Genomic DNA, 14,223 nt, shown 5'->3' on the forward strand with positions numbered 1-14,223 from the left:
GTTGCTCCATACATAACTTATTACAGTTTACTGGTATTGTCAATTTACCAGTTCAAGAGCAGGGTGGAAAACTTACCTCCATTTACATCCCTTTATCATCCCCATTTATAACTGTCTTAAAATTTTCCTCTCTATATACTTAGAACTATATCAGACATAATCAGATATAATTTGGGATTCAACCATAAAAAAACATAATTTAGAAACTCAAGAGAAGGAAAGCCTATCATATTTACCCCTATTTTTGTTTATTGTGTTTTTCTTCTTTACTGATGTCCCAAGATTCCTTTTTTTAAAAAAGTGGGCTCCATGTCCAACATGGGGTCGAACTTAAAACCCTGAAATCAAGAGTCGCATGCTCTCATTGAGTCCCAAGATTCTCTTCATTTTAATTGATTCCTTCCATTTTGAGAACTTCCATCAGCCATTCTTTTAGGGTAGGTGTACTGGAAACAAATTCTCTTCCTGAAGGATATTTCACTGGATATAGGATTCTGAGTTAACATTTCTTTTCTTTCAGCACTTGAAAAATATGTATCCTTCTTTCTGACATCTATGGTTTTTGATGAGAAGTCTACTGTCCTTCAAATTGTTATTGCTCTGTGAATGTGTCATTTCTCTTTCACTGTTTTCAAGATTTTTTCCTTGCCTTTAGTTTTCAAGAACTTTGACTATGATGTCTTTCGATGTGGATTACCAATTATGATGCCATGAGATTTTCCCCCATGTTTTCAGCATGTTGCTCCTCTGCTGTGAAGTTGCCAGGATCTCCCTGATTCCTGTAGCAACATATATCAACACTTCTCCTAGGGAAGAAATATAAATACTCAAAATAAAGTGAGGCACTCACTTTAAAAAAGGATGGAGAAGAAAACCAAAGATATAAAATAAAAAATTAATATAAGAAACATAGAGAAATAATTGAGAATATTCAATATCTGACAAACAAAGTCCCAGAGGAAAAAACAGACAAAATTAGGAATACAGTTATTAAGGCAATAATAGTAGAGATGAAATAGCTCCAGATATGAAAAAGCATAAATTGTTAGAACATAAAAGACATTAAATGACATATAATATAGAACATATCAATGAAGTGTAAGAGAAAACTAAATGCATTTTCAGACATGTAGAGACAAGAGTTTATTTTTCATGTACTGTCTCAGGAATCCACTTGAGGATCTACTGTAGCAAAGAGAGGGACTTTTTTTTTAAGGAGATAAGTAATCTATCAATGGACTTAACTAGGAGAGGTATGACAACAAGATGATAGTTTTGTTCACACTTAAGAGATCATTTAGCCCAGGAAGAACCAGAAAGATAGGGGGCTTTAGATAAGAACGATGGGAACCTGAATTATTGATTTAAAGATATTTGAAGATCGGGGCGCCTGGGTGGCTCAGTGGGTAAGCCTCTGCCTTCAGCTCAGGTCATGATCTCAGGGTCCTGGGATCGAGCCCCGCATCAGGCCCTCTGCTCAGTGAAAAACCTGCTGTCTCCTCTCTCTCTGCCTGCTTCTCTGTCTACTTGTAATCTCTGTCTGTCAAATAAATAAATAAATAAGTAAATCTTCAAAAAATATATTTGAAGATATGGTAAAACCAACTGATGGAGTCTGAAATGGTGACTCTATTTGATCTTGATTCTAGGAACACTCTATTTTCAGTGACACAGGAAACACGAGAATAGATCAAAGGAGCAAAAAACACAGTCTTTACCACTAAGTAATATGGTTCTGCAATGAATAATGTATGTTAAAAATATAACATAAAATTTAACATCATAACCATTGTTCAGTGTACAGGTCAGCAGTGTTAAGTATATTCACACTGCTGTGAAACAGATCTTCAGAACGTTTTCATTTTGCAAATCTGAAACTCTATAGCCACTAAACAAAACTCCCGTTTTCCTCCTCCCCCTATCCCTGGTAACCACCATTCTACTTTCTGTTTGTATGAATTTAACAACTTTAGAAACATGATTTAAGTGGAATCATATAGTATTTCCTTTTTGTGACTATCTTATTTCACTTAGAATATTGTCCTCGAAGTTCATCCATGCTATCGCATGTGATAGGCTTGCCTTCCTTTTTTAAGGCTGAATAATAGTCCACTCTTTACACACACACACACACACACACACACACACACACACACAATCACATTTTGTTTATTCATTCATCCATATGTGGGTATTTGGGTTGCTTCCATCTCTTATCAGTTGTGAATACTGCTGCTATGAATATGGGTGCACGAATATCTCTTTGAGACCCTGCTTTCAATTCCTGTAGATAAACACCCAGGAATGAAATTGCTGGATCATATAGAAGTTCTCTTTTAAATGTTTTGTCCTGGCTTATTATGAGTGAATACTGGTTTAAAAAAATATTTACAGGGGTACCTGGGTGGCTCAGTGGGTTAAAGCCTCTGCCCTGGGCTCAGGTCATGATTCCAGGGTCCTGGGATTGAGCCCTACATCAGGCTCTCTGCTCCGCAGGGAGCCTGCTTCCCTTCCTCTCACTCTGCCTGCCTCTCTGCCTGCTTGTGATCTCTGTCTATCAAATAAATAAATAAAATCTTTAAAAAAGTATTTACAGCTTTAACCTCACTTTCTTTTTTTCATCTCCTAAATAAAATTCAGTAAGAGCTCTAAATGGAATTACTGCCATTCACCAAAAGTATCCAATCCAGGGCTAATTCCTTGAACCCTATGCAAAATCACCTAACACAAGCCCAAAATCTATAGCTCCTTAAAAAAAAAAGATTTTAGGGGCACCTGGGTGGCTCAGTGGGTTAAGCCTCTGCCTTCGGCTCAGGTCATGATCTCAGGGTCCTGGGATTGAGCCCCACATCAGGCTCTCTGCTCCATGGGGAGCCTGCTTCCCCATCTCTCTCTGCCTGCCTCTCTGCCTACTTGTGATCTCTCCCTGTCAAATAAATAAATAAAATCTTTGTTAGAAAAAAAGATTAAAAAGATTTTATTTATTCATTTGACAGAAAGAGAAAGAGATTCAGTGAGAGAGGGAACTCAAGCAGGGGGAGTGGGAGAGGGAGAAGAAGTAGGCTTCCCACTGAGCAGGGAGTCCAATGCAGGGCTCTATTCTAGGACCCTGAGAACCAGGACCTGAGCCAAAGGCAGAGGCTTAAAGACTGAGCCACCCAGGTGCCCCTCTATAGCTCCTTTTTAAGGTGCTATTCCTAAGGTGACTCATGCTTTCCCAGAATGTGTAGTTTCCCTCATTACCAGTCAATAAGCCCAACTTTGTTCTGAATCAGTGTGTCCCTGGTGATTTTTGGATGCAGGGCATTCATAATTTATATGTCATTAAAGGTGAATTTTTTAATGTTGATTTTCAGTAAACAGGTGTACAGACAAAAGGGGGAATTCTTAGCTATGGCTATGGAGTAAAAAATGTCATCAACCTTGACAAAAGTAAAATTTAATCTGACAGAGATCTGAAAGTGCAAGGGAGAAAGAAGGTAAGAGAGAAAAAATAAGAATTATATTCTTCTGTCATACAAATAAATGCAAAGGAACTGTTGTTAGTGGAACAATAAATGTTAGTGGAATAATAAATATAAGGTTTCAGTTTGTGCAGGGAAGTACTGGAAAACAGTGACACAGCCATATGTGAAGAATGGGTGAGAGAAATTTTAAATGTGCTAGGTACTAAACAACAGCAGGAAACTGAGGAAATTTTTAAAAGTTTATGAAAAAGTTACAAACACATTCTTTAATAATATAGAAATGAATATAAAAAGAACTAGAAATAAAAGGTTTAAAAGTACTTTCAATGGGATAAAATGAAAAACAAATAATACCAAGCATTGGCAAAAATGTGGAGGAATCGGTACATCCAGACTGTACTGACAGCAGTGTAAACTGGTAGAATCAGTTTGGAAAACTATTTGGAAGTATCTACTAAACGTGACCATGTACTTTGTAAATAAGCAGGAATTTCACTCCTGAGTATATACCAACAGAAAGGCATATACATGTTGGCCAAAGGACATGTATGAGAATATTCAAAGCATTATTATCCAAACAGTCAAATGTTGCACCAACCCAAATATCCATCTACAGAAGGATGGACAATAAATTGTGGAATATTCACATAATGGAATACTATAGAGAAATGAGAATAAAAAACTAAAATTAAAAGCAGTATCATAGACAAACATAATAAACATAATGTTCAGTGAAAGCAGACAGACACACAAACGGTTCATACTCTACTATTCCATTGATATAAATTCAAAATAGGCAAAAACTAAAACATACTTTTGGCAGTCAGCATATTTGTTATACTTGGGCTGGTAGTGACTTTAAGAGGTGATTTGTGTGACACCTGAAATGCCAGCAATGTTTCATTTCTTCATCAAGATACTAGTACCAAGTATGCTCACTTTCTGAAAACACACTGAGCTGATGTTAGGGTTTGTTCCCTTTTCTGTATGTATAATTCAATAAAAAATGTTTTTTTTTTTTTAAGTTTGCCAGTGTGGATCAGAGCTCTGAAAGAAAAGTAGAAGATTGTTGCCTTTAAAAAAAAAACATTTACTTACTTATTGGAGAGAGAGAGAGAGCAGGTGGGTGGGAAGGGCAGAGAGAGAGAGAATTTCAGGTTGACTCCCTGTTGAGCCCAGAGCCCCACACAGGAGGATTCCTACCCAGAGATCAAGACCTGAGCCAAAATCAAGAGTCTGAATTCTTAACCATAGGAGCTACACAGGTGCCCAGGATATTGTTGCCTTTTGTCAGGTGTTAGAAAACCTGACACATTACACATTCTAACACATTACATTTGTTATCATCTGCATTTATTCCTTTGAAAACAAAATAAAATTATGCAAAAACTTTTATTTTTGCTATTTAGCATCAAAAACACTGGGAGTGTGATGAAACAATGGATAGAATACAGAGAAAAACAATATTTGATTTCGTTAAAATAGTGCACCCTGACAAATACCATAAGGAGCAAAAATCTGAGAGAAAAGCATGCATAGATTTCAGGTGGCACTGTGTAAATAAATGCAATGACATGGAATTCAGCTTTTCAAAAACAGACAAGATAAAGTTCAAAGAATAAATGCACTACAAAAGGGAAATCATACCTGAAGGAGGGGTTTTTCTCCATGACGTGCTCAAACTCGGCCTTTGGGGACATTAGAGATAAATGACAAAACACAAGGCATTATGATCACATCCCTAACTGAATCCAAAGCTATTCCGGAAGGTGGCGTTTCCCTCTATTTCTTCCCCAGCGCCATTCGATGTAAATTTGGGAATAATTGGCTTCAAGAACTTGAAGTCGCCGGTCTCAGCTCCTCCTCTCAGACACACCTCATACTGGTAGCTGTGGGACAGGGTCCCCGCGCCGCTGACGTCCACCAGGTGGCCCGGAAACGGACCCTCGGGCACCGAGCAGCCGCCCCCCGACGCCGCCCGCCTCCTCCTGCACAGCCGCACCGCCACGAACACCAGCACCGAGAACAGGAAGAGCGACGACACGGACGCCAAGGCCACCACCAGGTAGACGGTGAGCGGGTCGGCGCGGGCCTCGGCCGCCGCCGCGTCGGGCAGCGGCAGGTAGGGCTGCGAGAAGCCGTCCACCAGCAGCACGTGCAGCGTGACGCTGGCCGACAGCGGCGGCTCGCCGTGGTCCCGGACCAGCACCAGCAGCCTGTGCTTGACGGCGTCGCGCTCGCTCAGCGGCCGCGCCGTGCGCACCTCGCCGTTGTGCGCCCACACGCCGAACAGCCCGGGCTCCGTGGCCTTGAGCAGCTGGTACGACAGCCAGGCGTTCTGGCCCGAGTCGCCGTCCACCGCCACCACCTTGGCCACCAGGTAGCCCGCCTCGGCCGCCCGCGGCACCAGCTCGGTGCAGGGCGCCGAGCCGTTCTGCAGCGGGTACAGCACGAACGGCGCGTTGTCGTTGGCGTCCGCCACCAGCACGCGCACCAGCGCCTGGCTGCTGAGCGCCGGCGAGCCGCGGTCGGCCGCGCCCACGCGGAACTCGAACGCCTGCAGCGCCTCGAAATCCAGCGACCTGAGCGCGAACAGCTGCCCGTTGTCCGCGTTGATGGACACCAGCGAGCCCAGCGGCAGCTGCGGGTCGTGGGGCGGCAGCAGCGAGTAGGTGACCTGGGCGTTGGCGCCCGAGTCTCTGTCGGTGGCGCTCACGCTGCCGATGTGCAGGGCGGGGCTGTTGTTCTCGAGGACGCGCAGGGTGTAGGTCGTCTGGCTGAAGGTCGGGGCGTTGTCGTTGACGTCGGACACGGTCACCGTGAGGTTGTGCTGGGTTTTCAGCCTGGGGGTCCCCAGGTCGGTGACGGTGATGGTGATGTTGTATTCGGCCTGGATCTCTCTGTCCAGTGGTCTCTCCGTAACTAGTGTGTAGAAGTTCTTGAACGTAGGTTTCAGGAGAAAGGGGAGATTGTTCTGGATGGAGCAAACCACCCTACCGTTGTCCCCCGAGTCTGGATCAGAAACACTGAAAACAGCCACTATGGTCTCTGGTGAGTTTTCTGGGGTAGAGCTTGAGAGCGTCGACATGGTAAGTTCAGGGGCATTGTCATTCACATCCACAACCTCTATAGCTACAGTACACTTTCCTGAAAGCCCCCCGCCATCTGTGCCTGCAATTTCCACAGTATAGTATCGAGTTGCCTCGAAATCCAATGCCTTTTTCAAACGAATTTCTCCTGTAATTTCATCTATTACAAATGGTTGAGTAACTTCATCGCCTTGGAAGAGAGTGTAGACTACATTCCCATATGTTCCTGCATCTAAATCTTGGGCAGAGACAGCGACAACCAAGGAGTTTAGGGGGCTGTTTTCGGGGACCTGTACCTCATAGAGCGATTGTAAAAACTGAGGGGCATTATCATTGATGTCCACGACTTCAATACGTACTGCAGTGGTCCCGGACCTGGGCGGAGTCCCACCATCCAGCGCTGTGAGAGTTAAACTGAGCTCAGACTGCTCCTCCCGATCCAGGGATTTGTCCAGCACGAGCTCTGGGTATTTTCGGCCATCTCCGCGATTACGAGTGACAACGTGAAAATGGGAGTTGGGGCTGATTGTGTAGTTCTGCACAGTGTTGATACCTATGTCCAAGTCCTGAGCTATTTTCAAAGGAAATATGGTCCCTGGTTGAACACTTTCCGGGATTTTTAGGAGCATTTCCTTGTCTAGGAATTCTGGGGAATGGTCATTTATATCCGTAAGCTGCAGCTCAGCCTGAAAAAACTGCACTGGGTTTTCCAGTAATAACTGGAAATAGAGTATACACGGATCTGTCACCCCACACAGCACCTCCCGGTCTAGTTTTTCATACAGCAGCAAATTCCCGGTTTCTATATCCAGCTGCAAGACCTGTTTGTTTCCTTTGTAATGGATTCGCGCACCCCGAGTAGCTAGCTCCCCAACCCTGAGCCCCAGGTCTTTTGCCAAGTTGGCCACAAAGGAGCCACTTTCTGTTTCTTCTGGCATGGAATACCTAACTGCATCAGAACCAGACTCCCACAAAAGCAACAATATAGCAAGAAAGATAACTTGCCTTTTCTGTGGCGTTTTTGCTAGCGCAATCTCCATTGTTCAGATCCAATTCAAGAAGGTGCAGTTTCTTCAGCTCTGTATACAGTCAACCCAGATGATTTGGTTGAATAATCTCGATTTATTTACTTCTGACTTGCCCTAGAATAATGTCCTCTCTGAAAATATCTGCCCCTAGATCTTACTAAAATGCTTCCTTCTTTTAGGAAGCACTCATTGTTCTGATTCCCAGCTTAATGGCGTCCGGGATATCCACAGAGCCTTTCATTCATAGCGCTAGCCTGCAGCGCCACCAGGCGTCCTTATTTACTATAGCTATAGTATTTGCCATTTCATTCCAAATTATAACTGGTATACTATCAAAGCCCTTTTAAGTCCTTTTAAGTGCGCCAAATGGTATCTCCAGTTCTCAGGTATTGGAAATTTTTTAAAAGATTTATTCATTTATTTCACACACACACACACACACACACACACACACACACCACAAAGTAGGCAGAGAGGCAGAAAGAGAGAGGGGGAAGCAGGCTCCGCGTGGAGCAGAGAGCCTGATACGGCCCGGATCCTAGGACCGGGAGATCATGACTGGAGCCGAAGGAAGAGGCTAAACCCACTGAGCCACCCAGGTGCCTCAGGTATTGGAAATTCTAAAGAAACATTTGTTAACACTCAGTGCAATAGTACTTTTCAGAATAAACTAAATGACATATTAGTGTTCTTCATAAAATACATTTTAAGAAACTTTCTCTTGCTGTGTTTCTTATTTGATTACATTCAAGAAATAAGTGATAACTGATGTTTAGAAAAGTACAATTTTACAGAAGTTGTTTTTATTTTGAAATATATCAGAAAGGGTACAAGTGATAAGTGTACAACTCAATACATTTTTCAGGAAGTGAACACACTCCTATAAGTAGAAACTAAACTAAAACTAAAATGTTACCAAACCCCTAGAAGCTCCTTTTTCTCTTTGCTTGGTCATTACTCTCTCCCCTAAAGGTGAGCACGCTTCTATTATCATAGATTTCCCCCCTTTTTTGAACTTTTATACAAATACTTATGTAGTATTTCTCTTTTATTTTTGGCTTCTTTTACTCAACATTATATTTTAAAAATCCATCTGTTATATATTGTCCTAATTTCTCAGTGCTCTATATTTTTCTATTGTTTGGACTACTATTCACCTGCTTTCCAGCTGATGCACATTGGGGTTTTCCAGTTTGGGGATATTTTGGTTAGTGCTGCTACCAACATTCTTGTACATGTCTTTTTGTGTCTATGTGAGCATTTATGTTGACTATATTCCCAGAAGGTAGACTTCTGTGTGTGAAGATGTGCACATATATTTAGCTTTAATAGATTTTGCAAAAAGTTTACAAATGTGGTTTTACTGAAACCAGCAAAAAATGACAGTTCTAGTTGCTCCATGTCCTTGTCAACATTTAATACTGTCTTTTAATTTTAACCACTCTGATGAGTGTGTAATGGTACCATACTGTAACTTTAATTAGCATCTCCCTGATTAGTCAACTTGAGCACTTTTTTCACATGTTTAATGGCCATTAAGGTACATTCTTGTGAAGTACTTGTCTTTTGTCTCTTTCTATTTATGGCATTTGCCTTTTTTCTTATCAATCATTAGAAGTTCCTTATATATTCTGAGTGTAAGTACTTTTTCAGAAGTATGTATTGCAAATATCTTGTCCCATTCTATGGTTTGTTTTTCAGCTCCTTGTGCTATCTTTGATGAACAAAACTTCTATTAGTCTAATTTAACAATATTTTTCATTTATGGTTAGGACTTGTGTTCCCTTTAAACTTTTGCATATATCCCAAGATCATGAAAATATTCTTGTATATTTTTTAAAATCAACTGCTTTATTTTTCACATTTAGAGAAATAATCTTCCTGAATTTGATTTTTTTCATATAAATGAGATTAGGGTTACATATTTTTTTCAGAAAAATAGCCAAATGGCTTTGCACTATCTATTGAAAAGAAGATCTATTCCCTACTGTCTCTGAAGTGTCATTTTGTTATAAATCAGGTGACCATAGGTCTGTTCAAGACTCTTTCCATTTTTCTCTTCATTTGTCCTGCAATACCATATTATCTTAATAACTGTATCTTTATAATAAGGTTATTATCTGAAAGGTAAATCTTCCACTTTACGAATACTCCACATCTGTGATCCTCTCCAGCCAGAAGTTCTTTGAAACAATGTCGGCCTTGGATGGGGGACGGAGGATGGGGTCATCTGGCTCACACATCCTGCGAATGGCCCCACAGTGTAGGTTTTAAACTGGCTGTTGAACCTGCCAGTCACCTTCTCAACCTGGCCTCATCCATCTGCGTAAACACGTGGTCCTTGGCACCCATGATGCAGTTGCTGGCGGAGCATTTCCACCGTACACACAGGTCCACAAACTTGCCGGCGTCGTTCTGCACGTTGAGAGCAGGCCAGTTGCCACCGCCAGGGGAATGAGCACAGAAAGAAGTCCTCCACTTTTTCTTCAGGTTGGTTTTGGTTCTTATTGTCCCTTTGTATTTCTATATAAACTTTAGATTTGGCTTGTCAATTTTCACAAAGAAATCTTCAGAAATTTTGCTTAGGATTTTATGCCATCTATAGATTGCTTAAGGAGAATTGACATATTACCAACATGAGTCTTCCAATTATTGAAAATTATATATCCCTCTACTTTAGATCTTTAACTTTTCTCAATGTTTTATAGCTTTTCAGTATATAAGTCTTTCGTTGTTAGATTTGTTTCTAGATATTTGGTATTTTTAAGCTATTGTAAATGATACTCAAAATCTTAAATTTTATGATCTTTTGTTATCAGAAATACAACTTATATTTGTATGCTACCTTATATCCAGAGGAATTGCCAACTTAATTTATTAATCCTAATCATCAATAGATTCTTTGTGACTTTTTATATATACAATCATGTCATTCCAAAAAAAGACATTCTGAATATTTCTCCCCTTTCAATCATTGTGCCTTTTATTATTTCTTGCCTCATTCCACTGGTAAGGACCTATGGTATAATACTGAAGTGAAATAGTAAGGGCGGGCATCCTTGTCTCATTCTTCTTTTTTTAAGATTTTATTTGACAGACAGTGATCACAAGTAGAGAGGCAGGCAGAGGGCGAGGGAGAAGCAGGCTCCCTGCTGAGCAGAGAGCTGGATGTAGGGCTTGATCCCAGGACCCTGAGATCATGATCTGAGCCAAAGGCAGAGGCTTAACCCACTGAGCCACCCAGACGCCCTTCCTTGTCTCATTCTTGATAACTAAGGGAAACTCCAATAATTTACCATTAAAGATAATTTTTCCTCTAGGTTTTAAAGTACAGTGTGAATGCTCCCTTCTATTTTCAGTTTGCTAAATACTTTACCATGAATGTGTGCTGAATTTTATCAAAGGACTTTTTCTGTATTCACTGAGATAATCATATTTTTCTTCATCTGTTCATGTGACTAATTATATTAATTTTCAAATATTAAATTGGATTTGCATCCTTAAAATAACATTTTTCTCATAATTATTTCCCTTTCATATATTTCAGAATTTTATTGCTGATATTTTTTAAAAATTTTTTTAAATTAATTTATTTTCACCATAACAGTATTCATTATTTTTTCACCACACCCAGTGCTCCATGCAATCCGTGCCCTCTATAATACCCACCACCTTGTACCCCAACTTCCCACCCCCCTGCCACTTCAAACCCCTCAGATTTTCAGAGTCCATAGTCTCTCATGATTCATCTTCCCTTCCAATTTACCCCAACCCCCTTCTCCTAACACCCCTTATCCTCCATGATATTTGTTATGCTCCACAAAGAAGTGAAACTATATGATAATTGACTCTCTCTGCTTGACTTATTTGCTGATATTTTGTTTAGAATTTTCCTATCTATATTTATAAATGAGATTGGCCTCTGCTTTTCCTCTCTTATATGTCTTATTCAGGTTTGGATGTCATACCCCTTGAATTTATGCTAGCACCCAAATGCTCTGAGGAACATTTCCAGAATCCTCTGAAAGAGTCTACAAAAACTCGTGCTAGTTTTTCCATAAGTATTTTGGAAGAATTCACTAATGTGAATTGGAGTGTCAAGGTTTCCTTAATAACAAGTTTAATTTACTTAATGGATATGCCTAATCAGTTTTTATATTTCATCTTTTTTCATTTTTAGTATATTGTTTTTTCAAAGATGCTTTCCATTTTATATAAATTGTCAAATTTATTGGCATAAAGTTATTCATAATATCCCTTTTTATTTTTTTAATGTCTGTGGGACTGGTAGTGATGGTCCTTTTTCATTCCTGATATTGGTAGTTAGTATTTTTTCCCTTCTCGATTAGTTTTACCCAGAGGTCTTGAAATTTATTTATTTATTTATTTATTTATTTATTTATTTATTTTTGAGAGAGAGGGAGGAGGAGAGAGCGAAGGGGCAGAGGGAGAAAGAGAGAAAGAATCTGAAGCAGACTTGAGGCTGAGCACAATGATCCCAAGATCATGACTTGAGCTAAAACCAAGAGTTCGACTTAACCGACTGAGCCACCCAGGTGCTCTGTAACCGTTTTTAATTGTGTTAATCAGTATAAAGAGTCAACTTTCAAGTTTATTGATTTTGTTTTATTTGTCATCTATTTATGTTTATAAATGCTCTCTTCCTCCTTTATTTGTATTTGATTTGTTCTTTTTCTAGCTTCTTCAGAGGAAATCTTGGATTAGTGATTTTTAACCTTTCTTTTCTAACTTGTGCATTTAAAGGTTTTAAATTTCTAAATCCTCTTCTGATGTAGCAAATCTTTATTTTTACCTAGTTCAAAATATATGGAAATGTTTGCTATGATATCTTCTTTGACCCATGGATTATATTATCTACTTTTTTTTTAAATTTTATTTATTTATTTGACAGAGAGAAATCACAAGTAGATGGAGAGGCAGGCAGAGAGAGAGAGAGAGAGGGAAGCAGGCTCCCTGCTGAGCAGAGAGCCCTACGAGGGACTCGATCCCAGGACCCTGAGATCATGACCCGAGCCGAAGGCAGCGGCTTAATCTACTGAGCCACCCAGGCGCCCCTATATTATCTACTTTTGAAGCATTTGGGAATTTCTTCTTATATTTTTAGTTTAAATTTCATTTTATTTTAAGTAGGCTCTACATCCAGCATGGATCCCAACACAAGGCTTGAACTTAAGACTGTGAGATAGAGACCTGAGCTAAGATTGAGTTGGATACTTAATGGACTGAGCCACCCAGTTATTTATATATATATATTTTTTTTTTTTGACAGAGAGAGAGAGAGAGAGATCACAAGTAGGCAGAGAAGTAGGCTCCTCACCAAGCAGAGAGCCCTATGTGGGGCTGGATCCCAGGACCCTGAGATCATGACCTGAGCCGAAGACAGAGGCTTAACCCACTGAGCCACCCAGCCACCCCCCTAGTTATATTTTTATTTTGTCTTAATTCCACTGTCAAAAAGCATACTATGAGGGGTGCCTGGGTGGCTCAGTCGTTAAGCATCTGCCTTCAGCTCAGTTCATGATCCCAGAGGCTCAGGTGATGTTCCCAGGATCCTGGGTTCAAGCCCACACCAGGCTCCCTGCTCCTAAGGGAGCCTGATTCTCCCTCCCTTGTGTTCCCTCTCTCGCCATGTCTCTGTCTCAAATAAATAACTAAAATCTTTTTTTAAAAATAGCGTACTATGAATCATTTCAATTCTTATATGAGTACAGCTACACTAGGTTTATTTCAGCTAGTGTCTGTATTATATCATTTCTTGTTTTTTTAACTGTCAACTTTTTGTTGTAGCTAACACAAACACATTTATATGATAGCATATGCAATAGTTGAACTTTTCTTACACATAGTCTGAAAATTTTTGGTTGTTTAATGGGATCATTTAATCTAACTACAATTAAAGTAATATTTGATAATGATCCATTTATATTTACCATCTTTTTTTACTTGTCCCTAAAGTTTCATTCTTTTTTGGATTACTCAGATATTTGTTATTTTTCATTTCCCTTCAATTAATGTTTTAATTAATCCTATAATTATCCTACATCTTTGAGCTATAAGAATCTAACACAAAGTTTTTAATTTTACTACTTCCACAATAATGCTTACAATTCATTAATTGTATTTATACCATCTTCCTTTTACATTATTATTGTCATGAACTTAAATTTTATATACATTTGAGGGGCGCCTCTGTGGCACATTTGTTAAGCATCTGTCTTCGGCTCAGGTCATGATCCCAGGATCCTGGGACTGAGCCTCACATCAAGCTCCACATCAAGCCCCACATCGGGCTCCTTGCTTGGAGGGAAGCCTGCTTCTCCCTCTTCCACCCCCCTGCTTGTGTTCCTGCTCTTGCTATCTCTCTCTGTTAAATAAATAGAGAAAATTTAAAAATATTAAAAAAATTTATACACATTTTAAATCCTTTAAGAAACTGTTTTTGCCTTCTATAGTCAATATTAATTTATATTTACCCTTCCTGTTGCTCATTTCTTCCTGCAAGTTTGATTCCTTTAGGATTGTTTCCCCTCTGCCCAATGAATTCCACTAAAAGTATTTCTTGTAGTGCAGATGTGACTGTGATTAATGCTTTGGGTTTTTATTTGTTTGAAAATTGTA

The 14,223-nt window shown here is 39.9% G+C and overlaps 1 protein-coding gene and 1 pseudogene across 1 annotated transcript; both read right to left on the reverse strand.

Moving 5' to 3' along the window:
- Positions 1–310: 310 nt before the first annotated feature.
- Positions 311–7,822, reverse strand: PCDHB5 (protocadherin beta 5). The gene is made up of 2 exons (XM_045075383.1): positions 5,115–7,822; positions 311–806 (listed from the first exon to the last, which is right to left on the reverse strand). Exon 1 carries the CDS (start codon positions 7,594–7,596, stop codon positions 5,209–5,211), a length of 2,388 nt encoding a protein of 795 aa, XP_044931318.1. The 5' UTR covers positions 7,597–7,822; the 3' UTR covers positions 311–806; positions 5,115–5,208.
- Positions 7,823–8,190: 368 nt separating this feature from the next.
- Positions 8,191–10,641, reverse strand: LOC123390818 (annotated as a pseudogene).
- Positions 10,642–14,223: the final 3,582 nt, after the last annotated feature.

The sequence above is a fragment of the Mustela putorius genome, unplaced genomic scaffold (assembly GCF_011764305.1).
Source record: "Mustela putorius furo isolate JIRA1106 unplaced genomic scaffold, ASM1176430v1.1 tig00000145_pilon_pilon_pilon, whole genome shotgun sequence".
Taxonomy (NCBI): domain Eukaryota; kingdom Metazoa; phylum Chordata; class Mammalia; order Carnivora; family Mustelidae; genus Mustela; species Mustela putorius.